The sequence below is a fragment of the Octopus sinensis genome, linkage group LG4 (genome assembly GCF_006345805.1).
Source record: "Octopus sinensis linkage group LG4, ASM634580v1, whole genome shotgun sequence".
Taxonomy (NCBI): Eukaryota; Metazoa; Mollusca; class Cephalopoda; order Octopoda; family Octopodidae; genus Octopus; species Octopus sinensis.
This window is the reverse complement of record NC_043000.1, coordinates 79795804-79814259: the sequence shown is the minus strand read 5'-3', so window position 1 is coordinate 79814259 and position 18456 is coordinate 79795804. Positions and strand designations below refer to the sequence as shown.

The following is an 18456-nucleotide window of genomic DNA, read 5'->3' as shown; positions in this document are numbered from 1 at the left end:
TTGTGTGTGTATATATATGTGTGTGTGTGTGTGTGTGTATATATATATATAATGTGTGTGCTTGTGTTTGTGTTTGTGTGTGTGTATAAACATATGTATGTATGTATTTATGTATGTATATAATTCCAGCAAAGCACTCTCACTTCATTCATCCATCACAATTCCCAGAGTCATCCAGAATTCCCTCTGGAATCCATACTTTGCATCCTAACATCAACTGCATCATCTATCTAACCAGCATGGGATGGACTGCAAAGGTTATTAGCACTTGTGGTAGTGGTGTGTTGATGTATATATATATATGTAAAAAACATTACTATATATATATTTAGTAATGTTTGTTTTGATGTTGTTGTCATAAAAAAATTTACATTAATCTGATGGGTTATTCTATACTTTTGTATAGTACATATTTATTAGTCTTATACAAGAATGTTGTTGATAGTGACTTCAAAGTTTTGACCAGTGAAGCCAGCTAGCTGAAACTTCAAAGTCGCTGTCAACAACATACTTGTATAAGAATAATAAATATATACATACATAAATGGCGGTGCCCCAGCATGGCCACAGCTCATAAGCTGAAACTAGAATCAATCAATCAATCAATCAATCAATCAGACAAATACACACACACACACATATATACAGGGTGTGATGGATAAATTGTCGCCATTTTACATTTTTTATTTCGTGCATGTGTATTGTTTGCTTTTCATTTTGTCAACCACACAGTATAGTAGGGTCAGTTGAGTACTGCCTGGAGAAAACATTACCATGGACGCAATTCACTCTGCCAGAAATTTGGAAATGACACGCTGTACTGCTTGGCATTCATACCAAAAGTTCCAATATGAACATTTCAGAGTGTTTGGGTGTCAATCTGAGGCAAGTTGGATGAGTCTAATGGTAATTACAAAGGTGTTTGGAGTGATCACTAGTGATGGCAACGTTATGCCTCCATTCATCTTCCCACACGGCCTCAGACTCAACACAGAGGCCTGCAGCAAGTGCCTGAAGGAAGTAGTGCTGCCCTGGGTCAAGACGATGTTTGCTGAAAGATCCTGTCTGACAACAAGACTCTGCACCATGCCATACAAAAATTTAAGAAACAAGATGAAGATGAAAGAATAAACAATTGGAAAATGAAACCACTGCATGGGCAATACCTCAGAGAAATTGAAGGAAAAGACAAGATCAACACTTGGAGATGGCTAAGGAAAAGTGGTCTGAAAGGATGCACTGAGGCATTAATATGCAGCATCCAGGACCAAGCTCTGAGAACTAATTACACCAAGTTGCAAATAGATAAGCGTAGCAAATTGTCCCTTTGTAAGGTGTGTGGCAGTAAAAATGAAATAATCTCACATATTGAAAGTGAGTGTAGTAAGCTGGCCCTAAAGCACTACAAAAAGAGGTACAATAATGTGGCTAAGTTCATCCACTGGAGGCTATATGAAAAGTACGGCCTGAACAGAGCACAGAAATGGTATGAACATAAACCAGAAGGAGTCACCAAGAACAAGAAATATGAAGTGCTGTAGGATTTTACAGTCCAATCTGACTCCCAAATGAATGCTCAGAGACCAGTTATTGTTGTGATAGATAGAGGAAAAAAAGGAAACCAAGATTATAGATATTACAATACCTGGTGGGGCACATATAAATGACAAAGAACTAGAAAATACTGAAAAGTACAGACTACTAAAAGATAAAATTGCAAGAATGTGGACTATGAGGAGAGTATCTGTCATTCCAGTAGTTGTAGGGGCACTCAGAGTACTAAAAACCAAGTTTGAGAAATATGTCAGAGTAATTGGAATTGACATGAGAGCCAAGCAAGCTCAAAAAACTGTGCTGGTGGGGACTGATTGGATTTTGAGATTGGTACTTGGATGTTGAATATCTCCCACAATAATTAACAACCAAGTACCAAAGCTTATAATGTGTCAAAAGAGACTCTGTGAGACCTCTGCCAGCAGGCTGCTGTCCATTCTCTCAGAATCTACTAGAGTGAACAATATCGAGTGCTTTGAGAAGTAAAACAACAACAACAACAATAATAATAATGATAATAATAATGATAATGATAATGATAATAATAATAATAATAATAATAATAATAATAATAATAATAATAATAATGATGATGATGAGGATGAGGATGGTATTAAAAAGGGTTCTAAGCACTTGAAAGACTATTGAAAGCTAGTGGATACATAAGGTTACTGGTAGTAACCCACTACCACATAAATCCTGCCAGGTATAAGACTGGACCTGAATCAAATCAACAATAAATATATATATGAAAGAAGATTTGAAAATGCAATTTTAAAGATGTTTATTCACTTTTTTTAGAAAAAGATTGTCAAAAGTAAAATGTAAAGCTTTGTATAAGTTTTGTTGTGTTAAGTACTGGTTATCACAAAAGTATTAAAATACAGATATACATTCTTTGATAATAATAAGAAAATGTTAAAAACAGTTTACAAGGAAATTTCTTGAGAAAATATTAAACAAAAAGTATTAGGAGTTCAAGAAAAATATTAGGAGTTCAAAAAAGTAGGAGTTCAATAAAAATCATGTTTGGTAGTATATATATACACAGAAGGAGATATATTTAGGAGTTTACAAAGAATTTGACCTGTTTTAGCATATATATATAATGGCCACAGTCAAATGACCAAAACAAATAATAAAGTAAAAGAATATATAGTAAGAAAAGGGAGGAGGAGAATTTCAATTATCCCTACGTGGTGAGTTGTAATGCAAAATATATATATATAAAATTAAAAAAAGGAAAATGCACACAGTTTACATAGTTTTAATATATTTATTAATATATTTTATAAGTGAAAGAGTTTTGTGTTTATTGACCAGTTTCGCTTTCACTAATCATGACATTGAAATTATTATAATTTTGCATTTTCTTAAGAAGATATTAGTCCATATACATACATATACACATACATAAAGGCATAGAAATAGATATATTTAGTGGGAATGAAATGTAAAAGACAGTTAACGGTTGAATTTTATAGATTGGTAGAAATTACTTATAGGAACTAAAGGTATGTTTTTGCCAATATTTGCAACAATAAATGCATTCATTAAATGTGTTTACAAGAGAATTCTCTGAGAACAGGATTAGATAGAGTTCTTCGTTACAGCGCGGACAAGAGGATTTACTTTTATCATATGGAAAGGACCTAAATAGGATATTCCATTCCAAATCAAATTGTTTATTATGTTCCTTATGAGACCAAATTAATTTAGTAAACCCAGTGCTGTTGCATTTATTGATATGTCTAAATGTAGAGTAATGGTTAGATATTCTTTTGGACAACTGAGATGAAGAACTACCTATGTAAACAAAGGCATCAGAACCACAAGTAATTTTACATTAATAAACAGAGTTTCTAGTCTTAGAATTACTGCTAAGGAAACAAAAGTGATTGAAATTTATATCAGAAATACTAATATTGTTGTTATTATTGTTCAAAGAATGGTTGGTGTTAATAATGCCAATGTTATTATTTTCATTAAGTGGATTTGTATTTAACAACTTATTGTTATGCGAAGTATGATTTGTGAGAGGTTTTTGATGTTTGAAAACCCTATTCTAATTCAGTGTGAATTGATAATAGAATATTATCTTGAATTTCTAGGGAAATTCCTATCTATAGTTTCACGAAACTGGTTAGGGAGATTGGATTTCATCTGCTTACCATATGGAATTATCAACCAAACAGTTTTACTAGGACATACCTTGTTATTAGGGTAATTATCTTTAAAAGTCCTAGATGTATTTTTATAATGGAAAAAGGGTCTTAAATCAAATTTTTCAATGTAGTGTTGTTATTTGAATGAAAATTTATATTCTTATTATCATTATGCCGTGATTGTCCTGATTACTAGAGGTAGAATTAATGTTAATAGGGTTAATATAGATAATTTTTTTCTTTATAGCCTGCTTTAAGTAAAGCAGAGTTGTAAAATTTGGCTTTTTCATTGAAGATATCAACATTGGCAGATAATCTAGAAAGTCTAAGTGAAATATTTGTAACTAAATTCCTTGTAATAGCCTTTGAATGATTACTGAAAGAACTAATATATTTTAAATTAGTTGAGGGTTTATAGTATGGGAAATATGAATCATTATATATATAAAAGTAATATCCAAAAAGTTGGCTTTAGTTATATCATCTTTGAAAGCAATGCTTAAGCCCATGTTTCAGAAAAATTTAACCGACCTATTTTTAACCCTTTGTAATTTTTGGTGAGAAACATTTTGAAGGTAGAGTAGACAATCGTCACAATATAGACCTCCATTGATGTTTGGGAATTGGTCAGCCATCTCATAAATGATATATATACTGACCAGATCAGCGATTTGTGCTGAGTCAGAACTTCCCATCGTGACATCAAAACTGTCAGGCATATCTTTACAGTCCCACAGCTTGTTTTCAAATTTAATGGCAGCTAACATTTTCTGGCAGCTAACATGACATTAATTTCATCCCTGGTGAAACTTGCTTTGTTGTGTGCGAACCAGAGTACCTTGTTGAGTACAATTGGGTTAACAGAGGAATAGTAACTAGAAATGTCAAACTGGATAAACTTAGGGCACTTGTTGTTTATTGTTGCAAACATTGTCAAAAACATACCTTTAGTTCCTATAAGTAATTTCTACCAATCTATAAAATTCAACCTTTAACTGTCTTCTTACATTTGATTTCCACTAAATATATCTATTTCCATGCCTTTAAGCTTTATTCTCATTCATCTATCACACAACATTTCTCCACTCTTGGTTTTCTGCTAATTTCTGTCTTTCTCCTCTTTATCTTTCTCTAAATTGTCTTTGATGTTAAATCTATTAATGATTTTTATTAAAAAATAACTTGCCAGCTTTCCCTTTCACATTAACTCCATTTCTTTATTTACCTGTTATATATATATATATATATATACACATATATATATGTAGATATATATAAATATATATAGAGATATAGATATATATATACATGCACAACAGGATTCTTTCAGTTTTTGTCTGTCAAATCCACCCACAAGGCTTTGGTTGGCCTGAAACTATAGTAGAAGACACTTGCCCACGGTGCCATGCAATGGGACTGAACCCAGAACTATGTGATTGAGAAGCAAGCTTCTTATCACATAGCTATACCTGCACCTATACATATACACACACACACATACACACACATGCAAACATGCATGAATACATACATAAATGTGAATATACTCAAATATACACATATATGCTCACAAAAACGGTCACTGACATACACACATATGATATACACATATGCAAATATATACAAATACATGCATACATATGCACACCTACATGAATTTATTCAACAGAAGTTAAATGTGGTCAGTAACAAAGAATCATCATCATCATCATCATCGTTTAACATCCGTTTTCCATGCTAGCATGGGTCGGATGGTTCGACCGAGGATCTGGGAAGCCAGAAGGCTGCACCAGGCTCCAGTCTGATCTGGCAGTGTTTCTACAGCTGGATGCCCTTCCTAACGCCAAACACTCCGTGAGTGTAGTGGGTGCTTTTTACGTGCCACCAAAGAATGAAGGGAAATAATTACTTGAGTTGATCACATAACCTCCATATATCATTTTACCCACGACCTTCAGTGAATATATTAAGGTAAAATTTTAGTCATTCATGAGCTCTTCTAAGCTTCCTCACTAAGTCAGTTCACAATGAAATTGAATGTGGTTTATTTTGCAACATTGGTCCAGTTCTAAGCTACGTTTTGAGATAAAATAATTGAAATTTCGTCATTAGAAAAAAAGTTAGTTCAAAAACATGAGAGTAAGGCAGAAATTTGACTTTGAATTTCAGTTGTTTTAAGAGAAAAGCATGGATTAGTTGTGTTGAAAAGAATGTGCTCATTAAGAAGAATCTTGTGGTGAAAAGCATATTAAAAATATTAGCTAGAAAAAAGTTGTGTAACTTTAAGTGACAAAAAAATGGTAACATAAAATATTGACTTTAAATAGAAATATCTCAGCTAATATTGAAGAAAACTACACAACAGTTGTATTCAAATGAAAGAGTTCTATGAGATGACTCTTATGGTGAAAACTACATCAGAAAATTTGTGGCTTTAAGTGGTGGAGAAAATGTTAATCATTTTAAGAAATCAAAATAATTTTGTCATTTTAAGATATTTAGCATTATAATAGTTCATGGTCAACATGATAACTTCTATAATGCTAAATTTCTTGGAAGACCAATGCCAATGGGACCCCTCATCTCTCCGAGTGTACTGAGCATGATTTGGTGATTACCAATTCTTTATTTTGCCAGAATACAAAGCTTCGTGGCAACATCCACACTCAAAATGCTGGCACTTGATTGACTATGTCATTATAATATTCCGTGACCATCAAGATGGGCTGAAGACCCATACTATCACAGGTGCAGATCAAGACATTCATACTGATACAAAAATGATGGTATACAAGGCAGTGACCACCCCCATGCTCCTATATGCCTCCAAGACCTGAACTTTGTACAGAAGAAACATAAAAGCACTTGAAAGGTACCACCATTGCTGCCTTCAAAGTATTCTCAACACTAGCAAGGAAGAAAGGACAAATATCAGAGGATTGAAAGAAGCTAACATGACCTCCATTGCAGCTTCCATCATCTAGAAACAGCTGAGATGGACTGGTTGTGTTGTCCAGATGATAATCAACCATTTACTGAAACAGCTTCTCTACTCCCAATTAACAGAAAGAAAACAAAGAAGAGGAGGGCAAAAGAAAAGAGTTACAAATGTCCTGAAAACCAAATTCAAGAATTGTAATATTGGTTTCAAATTTTGGCACAAGGCTAGCAATTTCAGGGAAGGGGGAGTCAATTACATCAACCCCAGTGTTTAACTGGTACTTATTTTAACAACTCCAAAAGGATGAAAGGCAAAGTCGACCTCAGTGAAATTTGAACTCAGAACGTAAAGACAGACAAAATTCTGCTATACATTTTACCTAGTATGTTAATGATTCTGCCAACTCACTGCCTTTCCAAGAAATGTAATATTGACACTAGGAACTGGTAGAGAAATGCTCAAGATTGAAAATGCTGGAGATCCATCACCAAAGTGGGGCAAACAACTTTTAAGACTAGTTGGACTGCTGAACTAGAACAAAAGAGGAGGCACAGAAAAGATAGACAAGAATAACCAAGAAGGACCTTCCATCTGGAACCACCTGTCATACTTGTGGAAGGAACTTCTAAGCAAGAATTGGACTCATCAGTCACCTCAGAATCTATCAATAACTGCAAGAAAGAAAAGAAGATCATCATCTTTCATCCCAAGAGATAGCCACAAACAGACCATAACCATTCCTTCAATATCCAGGTCTACAGTCTCTAATGCATCCTCTACTCTAAGATCTGCAGCTATTTCAAGCAGATCCAACAATTACATAGGGACTTTTAACATAACTTGTATTTGTGTGTGTGTGTGTGTGTGTGTGTGTGTGTGTGTGTGTGTGTGTGTGTATGTGTGTGTGTGTGTGTGTGTGTGTGTGTCTGCATGTGTGTGTGTATGTGTATTAATGTATCTGTGTGTAGACAATGTGTATGTGTGTATGATTGCATATGTACATGTGTGTGTACAGCAAGTCCAAGGCAAAGTTGTTTGTAAGTTGAACACTGTTGAATTAGAGATGTATGAAGTGATGTGGGTAGTTATTGGTGTATTGGAATAGATAGAGAGATAGAATGATATATATATAAACACATAATTCTCTCTCTCTCTCTCTCTCTCTTTCTGTGTGTGTGTATATATATACATACATATATGTATGTATGTATATGTATATATACATATATATATGTATGTGTGTGTATATATATATATATATATATATATATATATATATATAAACATGTATATATGTATGTATGTATGTATGTATGTATGTATGTATGTATGTATGTATGTATGCTTAGTGGTTAGGGTATTGCTCTCACAATTGCAAGATTGTGATTTCAATTCCTACACCAGGTGGTGCATTGTGTTCTTGAGCAAAACACTTTATCGTGTGTTACTCTGCAATCACTTCAACAGCTGACACATGATACACAGTGCATCTGTTCAGAAAATGTCAATTTGATAGAGTGAGTGAGCTAATGTGTGGCTCAAACATTTGATCACTATTAATAAATCATTTGTACAGGTTGTTCAGCAAAAGCTGAATGCTCATATGTTGTCTTCACCAGGAGAGTCCATCATATATATATATGATATACAGGGTTTGGACAAAATAATAGAAACAGCAATATAGCATAATAATTTTGAAATATCTATAAAACCATGCAAAGTTTGTTTATTTTTATGCTTTTGATTTATTATTAGTGTTGCTTAGTACTTTTTGCTAAAATTGTGGTTTCTTTTCAGATATCATCAGAAAAATGTAATTAAAATTCATTAAAATGACAGATCTATCAGAATTTCAAAGAGGTCAAATTGTTGGTGCTTGTATGGCAGGTGCTAGCATAACAAAAATAGCTGAAATGTTCGGCGCATCAAGAAGTACTGTCTCAAAAGTAATGACAGCCTTTGAGAAAGAGGGAAAAACCTCATTGAAACAAAACTCCGGAAGAAAACCAAAACTTTCAGATAGGGACCATCAGACTCTTACATGAATTGTTAGAAAGGATCACAAAAGCACAGCTCCCAAAATTACTACAGTGCTTGATGACCACCTCGAGAATCCAGTTTCCACAAAAACTGTTGGCTGGGAGCTGCATAAAGCCAGATTTCATGGGAGGGTTGCAATCACAAAACCTCTACTTTCAAAAACAAATGTTGCAAAGCGTTTAGAGTGGAGCAAAAACCTACAGAATTAGTCCCTAGAGTAGTGGAAGAATATTATTTTCTTGGACGAGTCATCCATTACCTTATTTTCGACCACCACCCAAGTATACATGTGGGGACAGCCAAAAGAAGCATTTGACCCAGACTGCCTTCTTCCAACTGTTAAATATGGAAAAAGATCTGTGATGATCTGGGGGGCTATATCTTGGAAATCCGCCAGCCCAATGGTTTCTATTCATGGCAGAGTTAATAGTCAAGACTATTTAAGCATTTTCAAAAAGATATAGAATAGATAGAAGAGAAAAAAAAAAGAAAAGAAAAAGGATCTTTTCCCTTTGAACAGAAGATTGAGAAATTAATCTTTTGTAACTAAACACTTTCAAACTTTGGACACTGGTAGAATGTGTCATATAAAAGATCTTTTACTCTTAGCATTTTTGAGAAAAATTTATATTTACGAAATTATTTCATGTTAAAGTTGTCGTATTTCGGTAATTTCAACCAATCAATGACATGTATTCAGCTGAATAAAATTACTGCTGTCAACAACAGCTATCGGCAGTACATATTTCGTTTGTCACTGTTATTTATGAGATCGGTCATGCATTTGTACTGGTTTTACCTTTAGGGTTTTAGGGTTAGGGTTAGGGTTTTAGAGTTAGAGTTAGGATTTTAGGGTTAGGGTTAGAGTTCTAGAGTTTGGGTTAGGGTTAGGGTTTTAGAGTTAGGGTTAGGGTTTAGGGTTAGGGTTTAGGTTTTAGGGTTAGGGTTATGGTTTTAGGGTTACAGTTGGGGTTTTAGGGTTAGGGTTAGGGTTGGGATTTTAGGGTTAGAGTTACGGAAAAAGTGAAAAGTAAAGAAATTGGAGGGGCAGCTGTGGCAAAAAAGTCTTTCTGAAAATAGTAGCTGAAAAACAGGAAAAATAAAAACTAAAAGCAGTAGAAATGTACAAACGATTGTGGTTGTGCCATGAAGTAAACATGCTTCAGATACACTTGTTTATTCATACAAACATAACTGAGATGAAATATGTCATAAATAACAGTGACAAACGAAATATACACTGCCTGAAGTTGTTGCTAAACAACCAACAGCAGTAATTTTATTCAGCTGATTACACATCATTGCTTGGTTAAAATTACTGAAATACAACAACTTTAACACAAAATAACATTGAAAATATAGACACATTCTACCAGTGTCCGAAATTTGAAAGTGTTTAGTTACAAAAAATTAATTTCTCAATCTGCTGTTCAAAGGGTAAAGATCGAAGAAAAATGTATTGAGGAGAAAGAGAAATGACATCCAGCTGGCTGGATGTCCCATCCAAAAGAAAGAGAGACAAGAAAAATGGCCTGTAGTCACATGCAAGCAACAGGCTTTATTTCTTTGTAATTAAACGCCACGCAACCTTTGTCAACATTAAGTTTTTATACTTATATATATATATATAAGCAAAATACCTAGTTGTAAAATTTCAAGAAGAGATCAGAGTAGTAACTACACTAAAATGTTAAGTCAATCGCTACCTCAAAGTGGCTGTTCCTTGTTACTACTAGTATAACCCCAGGCTGATCTTCCACCTGCTGGTTATCAGTGCAATGTTGCACCCTTTATATACAATATATATTATTAGCAGGGGGAGTGAACCCCTACCATCCTCTAGCAGACAACAGTATCATGAGACTTACTCTGTTTTGAGCTGGTTGACTCATCATCAGTTGCAAGCACCTGGCCGCCAGAGTCCATTCCAGCCAGAGTCCACTCTAGCCAGCAATATAATGTAAACAAAGTGACCATCAGTCACTGATCTGCAACAAGCAAAATAGCTAGTTGTAAAATATTTATGGTAGAAGAAAATAGTTTCAAGTTGAAACCCTTTACTTGTTGTTCTACAGTCATGTGTAACTCCTATGCCACTAGTACCACCAATGCTACATTCACCATCGATAGCAGCAGCACTATAACCATCACCATTACTTCTTCAACCACCATCATCACCACACCCACTACTACCGCCCACTATAATCACCCTCACAACAAGCACCATCTCTATATCTATCTCCACCACCATCTCCATCACGTTCTCTACCACCACCATCTCTACTGCTATTATCTTTACTACCACCATTTTCACCACAACACCATCTCCACCATCATCATGGTCATCATCACCATCTTTACCACCACCATTACGACTACCTACTCCCTGTGCTACTGTCAATACTTTCCTACAGAAGTGCCATTTTCCTTATCCAGAGAGTATCCTGAAGCTCTATAAATACTCGGTAATTCCGTTTCTCTTTTGAGGAAATACATAATTACATTCTATTCTAGCTTTTTCTACAGATTCCTTCACTCATCTTCACATTCTTGCTCTATATCTTTGTCTCTCTATCCCTCCTTTCCTTCTCTCTCTCTCTTTCTCCCAGCCACTCTCCCACAGCCACATATACATATAGAATACATACATGCAAATATATATATATATATATATATATATATATATATATACATATATGTATATATGTATGTGTATGTGAAAATATATATACATACACACCCCACACATGCATGCATGCATACATACATACATACATACATACATACATACATACATACATACATACATACATACATACATACATACATACATACATACATATGTATATTTTCTGTCAGCTGCTCCAATTTCTCGCAGTTTTGTAAACTACTTTTAATATCACAGCAAATAGCATATAATGGTGACATGGTAGTGATCAGTGTTTCATGGGGTGATATCACAATGAAAATAATACAATGAAACTTGCACAATGGCGATATCACAGTCTACAGCGTATGGAGACATAGTACTTTAGTGATCAGAGTACAATGGTAACACCAGACTGCACACTGTTCCCTGCAACATCACAATATCCACATCTATACTAAATACACTCAATGAACTAATCACTGATCCTTTTGTCAACCATTTTTTGTCCCTTTGATTTCTGATTTACTTGGATGGACCCTCAAAGCCATTTGATGTTTAAAAGATCCTAATATATTTTTATAATTAAATATTATTAAGCATTATTTTTAAAATTGTTAAAATATTTTGTGTGTTGTAGAAATATAACCAATACATTGTGCAAGTTTTAACAACAAAAATCATATATGGACCTTGGTTGAGAACCACTGCTTTTGTCTAATCCCTATGCAAATCACAAACTACACAGATCACACAGATCCTCCCTACAAGAATTCCTCCTTCTGGATCCTCAACCCTATTACGACAGACTTATCAGAAAAGGCTTTCTAGCCATGACTATACTATGTTTTAGTGAATGTATCTAATTTTACATTTTTTAATGTACTCATGTTCTCTTTCTTTTCTTAAAACAATAGAAAGTAATTTAAGTAAGATCTGACTGCTATTTTTAGCAGGTTGAACAACCATGTAGTGATTGCCATCCCTGCTTGTATTTTCTTAACAAGTATCAACCAATTAAAGTTCACACTTAACATTACTCCAGCATCATTCACCAGTGAAGGTCCTATTTATTTACATCAATATCACGCATCCATGAAGTTCATATTCACCATTATCTAATCATTGTCATTCATCTGTGAAGTCCATCTCAATATTATCAACAGTAATGAGGCGGCAAGCTGGCAGAATAATTACCAAGTCAGGAAAACTGCTTTGTGGTTTATTTTTTGACTTTACATTCATGCCCAAATACTGCCAGGGTCAACTTTGCTTTTCATCCTTTTGGAATCAATAAAAAATGTACTAGTTGAACACTGGGGTTGATGTAATTGACTTACCCACTCCCCTGAAATTGCTGGCCTTGAGCCAAAATGTGAAACTGATATTATCAACATCAATATCACTCATTTATTAAGGCCTGAGAAAGCTATGGTCTGGCTTGATGGTTAGCGTGTTTGGCTCATGAGTGTACAGTCATGTGTTCAATTCCTGACACTACACTGTGTTCTTTGATCAAAACACTTTATTTCACATTACTCCAGTCCACTCACCTGGCAAAAATGAGTTGTACCTGCACTTCAAATGGCCAGCCTTGTCACAGTCTCTTTCATACTGAATCTCTCTGAGAACTATCTTAAGGATGTCTGGGGAATTCTCAGCCACTTGCACATTAATTTCATGACCAGGTTGTTCCATTGATTGGATCAACACAAACTCTTGTCGTTGTAACTGATGGAGTGTCAGTTCATTCCCTTATTCTCAGTAATTTGAAGGAAACAGATCAATGTGGATGGAAGATAAATTCATTATGTGAATGACTGACTGAGTGAATGTATGAGAGGAAGTGAATAAAGTGAATATTTCAGGAAAAGTATGAGTGAATGAGTGAGCAAACATATGAGTGTGAATGAGTAGATGAGCATGTGAGGGATTGGACATGTGTGAACCAATGAGTGTCTGAGTATGTTAGTGACTTTATGCATTAGTATTTGAGGGTGTCAGTAAGTGTGTGCAATTGTGTACATCAACAAGTGTGTGAATGAATGAGTGTGAGTGAGTGTGCAAGAAAATAAGTTAATGAGAGAGTGTGTTAGTGCATGAGTGTATATTCATCTGAATGTGTAAATTAGTAAGACAGAGAGCATCAGAAAAGTCTAGATTAATTTTTTGTTTGTTTTCACAACTGTTTTTCCATACTAACATGAGTAAGATGAATGTATTACTGAGTTTTTATTTTAATGCCAGATGCCCTTCCTGTCATTTACCCTTAACTCTTTTTCAACTTAGGGATCTTTTATCTTCAAAGGCATATTACCAGTGGATGTATTGACAGGAGAAATGACATTGCTCATTGTAGCTCACAGCATCTGGAGAAACAATTGTGTAAACAAACAGAGAGAGAGAGAGAGAGAGAGAAGGAGGAAGAGAGAGAGAGAGAGAAAGAGAAGGAGGAAGAGAGAGAGAGAGAAAGAGAGTGGTTGGATGGATGGCTAGGTAGACAGATAGACTGAAAGATAGGTTGGTAGGTGGGCAGGTAGATAGATAGATAGATAGATAGATAGATAGATAGATAGATAGATAGATAGATAGATAGAAAGAAAGAAAGAACAGACAGACAGACAGACAGATAGATAGACAGACAGACAGACAGACAGATAGATAGATAGATAGATAGATAGATAGATAGATAGATAGATAGATAGATAGATCGATAGATAGATAGATAGATAGATAGATAGATAGATAGATAGATAGATAGATAGATAGATAGATAGATAGATAGATAGATAGATAGATAGATAGATGGATGGATAAGTAGATAGAGAGATAGAGAGACAGACAGGCTGACAAATAGGTAGATAGACAGACTGACAGGTAGCTAGAAAGATAGGATGATAAAGAGGTACAGAGAAAGTATGGGGTGGGGGAGGTTGTGTGTATATTTTGTAAATGTGTATCTGAGATGAGTTATTTGGTACCTGTACCTCTATTTACCCCTTAATTAACATATCTACCTGGAAATCAGTGAAAGCAACAGTTAAGAAATACTTAAGATATTCTTAGTATATAAACATACTTTGTATTTGCTAACATTCCTTTTCATTCTGAGTTCAAATCCTGACCAGGTTAATGTTTTATCTGTTATCTTTCCAGGGTCAATAAAATAAATCACAATCTCCAAGTTCCAGGACTGATTTAACCTGTAGCAGTGAGTGTCCCAGGATGGCTACAGTCTGATGTTGGAAACCAGCAAAAGAATATAAAAAAGGAGTACCTCTTAATAAATAACACTAATGCATTTTCATACCAACATAGGATGTGAAGTATGAAGAGATCAAGGTCATAGATTGAAAGGTTAAAGGTTAAAATGAAAGAAAATGGAGACAAAAACAATAACAAAAAAGGAACATAAAGAATTTCTAAATCTGGAAAGCCATCTTACCCTTAAGGATTTTTCCAGTTGTTCAATGAGAAGAGGTGAGTCTTGTCTAAAATCAAATCCTACTGGCATGATCAGGGATCAGTAGTAATCAGTAATTAGTATTTGGTAATTTGTTTATAACGACAACACTAATGTAATCACATGTGAACAATGTATCATGTGCAAGTCTACGTATATATGTATGTATAAGTTTATAGTCACGTGTGTGTGAGTGAGAGTATGTATGTGTGTATATATGATATACACACACACACACATATGTATATATATGTATACACACACACACACACACACACACACACACACATGTGAGTGTGTACTGTGAATGTATGTATCAGAGTGTGGGAGGGTATGTATGTGTGTGTTTGTAGAGTTACCAGGAGTAACCAGGATTTTAAGTTGGTTTCTTTTGAATACATGTTATCACTTGTCTTTGATTAACAGGTTTTGCTTTCTTTTGAACAAAGCAATCCCTGATCACACACACACACACACACACACACACAGACACTCGCATATACATACATGCACTCACTCATGCATACACACACACACTCACACACACCATGCACACTAACTCACTCTCAAACACATGCACCTACACACACACACACATTCACACACTCATACAATAGTAGTAACTATCAATGGCAACAGTAAACATTGTTACTGGATATTTGAGAGTTTGAGGTGTGGGTGATACGGACGGAGATGAGATTCCAGTATGTTCTAATGACATATCTGCATATATGTATGTGTATATGCAAGTCATTTAAAGCAAATACGTGAGTGATTGTGTATGTGTTTGTGTTTATACCTCTGTGAATGCCTGTGTATGTGTGCATGTGTGTGTGTGTATGTGTATGTCTGTCTGGCTGTGTGTGTCTGTGTGTGTAGGCAATGTCATGTATCTGGTGCTTGCAACTGTCTTTACTTACAGCTTGCTGCTACTGGCTGGCTAATCTTGGTCAACCCATGTAGTGAAATGAAAAGCAACCCAGCATGTGTACAGCAGGTGCACACACACTAGGTTGTCAGTGCAAAGCTTCTCCCTCACCAAAGCTCCAGCTAGGGCCACCTGTACTTACACATAGTAACTGGATGCTTTGAAGTTACATGTTAGCTTGACAGATCTCCAAGCAGCAGTGGGCCCCAAGATATGCCTCGGCATTTAATCACTGACTACTCTGCTGCACTGAGAGTGATGCCAAAAGAACAAAGGCTGGGGAACAAACCATGGTAGTCAGTTTTAACTCTTCAGCATTCAGGTTATTCTGTCGAATGTAATGCTTATTTACTCACATTGTTACTCGCATTGGTTTGAATTAATTATACATAAACTTACAGCTTTAATATTTCAGTGATGTTACTCTGTTAATTGTTTCAGTCATTTGACTGCGACCATGCTGGAGCACCACCTTAAAGGGTTTTTACTTGAAGAAATCAACCCCAGGACTTATTCTTTGTAAGCCTAGTACTTATTCTATTGGTCTCTTTTGCCAAACCACTAAGTTTACGGGGATGTAAACACATTGACATTGGTTGTCAAGTGATGGTGGGGTGGGGACAAGCATAGACACAATGACACACTCATGCATAAATACATGCATACATATATATATATATTTATACTAAATGTGACTAGGCTGTTAGTAAACACCTACATTGCTAGAAATAAGGGCTAAATTGCTCTAATGCTGTAGTTAACACACATGAATGGAAACACGTACACTAATAGGGACCATAATTGTCTGAAAAGTGCCGATTTGGAATCCCTAATACTGATACGTCAATTTCAGCAATTTCTGTTGCCTTATCAGTTAATACCACTCAATTGTTTGGCTCTTTGTGAACTCACTTTGCCATTTGTATTTATGTTTGTGTCATCTAAATTACTGGATGATTTAGCAATTTGCTAATGTGTACATATAAAATTAATATAAACAGCAATTTGCAATGTTTCACCAAAAAGAAGAATTACAAATGTCACTAAATTTGATTAGGGTGTTAGAAAACACCTACATTGCTAGAAATAAGAGCTAAACCACTCTAATGCAGTAGTTAATGAATGGAAACATACACTACAAGGACCATAATCATCTGAAAAGTGTTGATCGAGAGACAATTATGGTCCCTGTTAGTGTATGTGTTTTCATTCATGTGTGTTAACTACAGCATTATAGCAGTTTAGCTCTTATTTCTCGCAATGTAGGTGTTTCCTAACACCCTAGTAACAGTTAGTGACATTTGTAATTCTCCTTTTTCATGAAACATTACAAACTGTTGTTTATATCAATTTTATACACACACACACACACACACATATATGTATGTATATATGTATATATATGTATGTATATATATAATATATATATATATATATATATATATATATATATAAATTAATCAATTTAGGGTAGCAAAAAATTCAGTAAAAATTTATCGCTACCAGCGGCCTAGTGGAAAAGAGAAAATAGTCAAAGACTAAATATGTATAAATATAACAATTTAGGAATGGCCTAAACAGGCCATTCGTCCACCAGAAAGAGCAGCCAGAACTCCAACCGCCAAGTAGTGTAATTCGGAAATAAGGTGAAAATTTAAAAACATTTACCCTAATTCATCTTTTATACGATGCATCGTTTCAGTGTCTTTATATATATATATATATATATATATATATAAGTATATATGTGTGTGTGTATATATATATATGCACACACACATGACAGGCTTCTTTCAGTTACCATCTACCAAATCCACTCACAAGGCTTTGGTTGGCTTGAGGCTATAGCAAAAAACACTTGCCCAAGGTGCCATACAGTGGGACTGAACCTGGAGCCAAATGGTTGGGTAATAAGCTTCTTTATTTCATGAAATTGGCCATGAAGGCCGTACATAGAGGGAACAGCACAAGGTGGGGACAAAAAACCAAGATGAATGGAAAAGATGAATTGAATATAATGAAAAAGTGGAATGAAGCCATTCAGCTCCACCTCCGAGCAACTTCATTGAACCTGTTAATAGAACCCATTTTTTAAAAACATTAATTTAAACTACCATTGATAATGCCTTTGTGACTGCCAGTTCCCACTTTTTTGGAAAATGTCTATGTCAAGTTCCTTCAAAATGTAAGCATAACTTACCCTTTTAGATATTTTGCTGGTGTCCACTTTTGTAACCCACCAATCGAAATCAGTTTCTTCTTCGTACTTTATCAATCTTGAGAGGTACTTCGGGTCCACCACTGCACAGCAAACGTCCTCAGGCAACCTTCCTACTCTTGTTATGTCCACTTCTATTGCTTTTTACCATGTCTTTATCTTGTTGCAAAGTTCATCTTTATTCCTGTTATATAACAAATTTATCTATGGCCCAGGGTGGGGAAGTTTGGGGCTCCTGTGTGTGTATGCCTGTGGTTATGTCAGGTGGGGTATGGAGAGGGTTGGTGTCTGTTGAAGTGGTTGAAAGTTGAGTGGGTGTGGGTGGGAGCTGGATGGGTGTGGGTTGGGGGTCGTCCTTTACCATGAGTGTCCTCTTTCTCCTCTTCCTTCTCTTTTTTCCTGCCGTTTCCCAGCTGGTGTTTACCTCCGCTTCTTTGATGCTGCTACTGGTCTTTGTCTGTGGTGCCACTTCACTCTTCTCATGATATTCCTTAACCTCC

The 18456-nt window shown here is 35.2% G+C and overlaps 1 protein-coding gene across 2 annotated transcripts in view; it reads right to left on the bottom strand.

Moving 5' to 3' along the window:
- The window catches only part of LOC115210515 (kinesin-like protein KIF25), a 550198-nt gene extending 535157 nt beyond the window's left edge, over positions 1-15041 (bottom strand). For both annotated transcript variants that reach the window (XM_036502198.1, XM_036502199.1), the window contains exon 1: positions 14793-15041. In XM_036502198.1, the coding sequence (XP_036358091.1) occupies positions 14793-14861 (69 nt within the window). In that variant the 5' untranslated portion in view covers positions 14862-15041. The remainder of the gene's footprint in view (positions 1-14792) is intronic.
- Positions 15042-18456: the final 3415 nt, after the last annotated feature.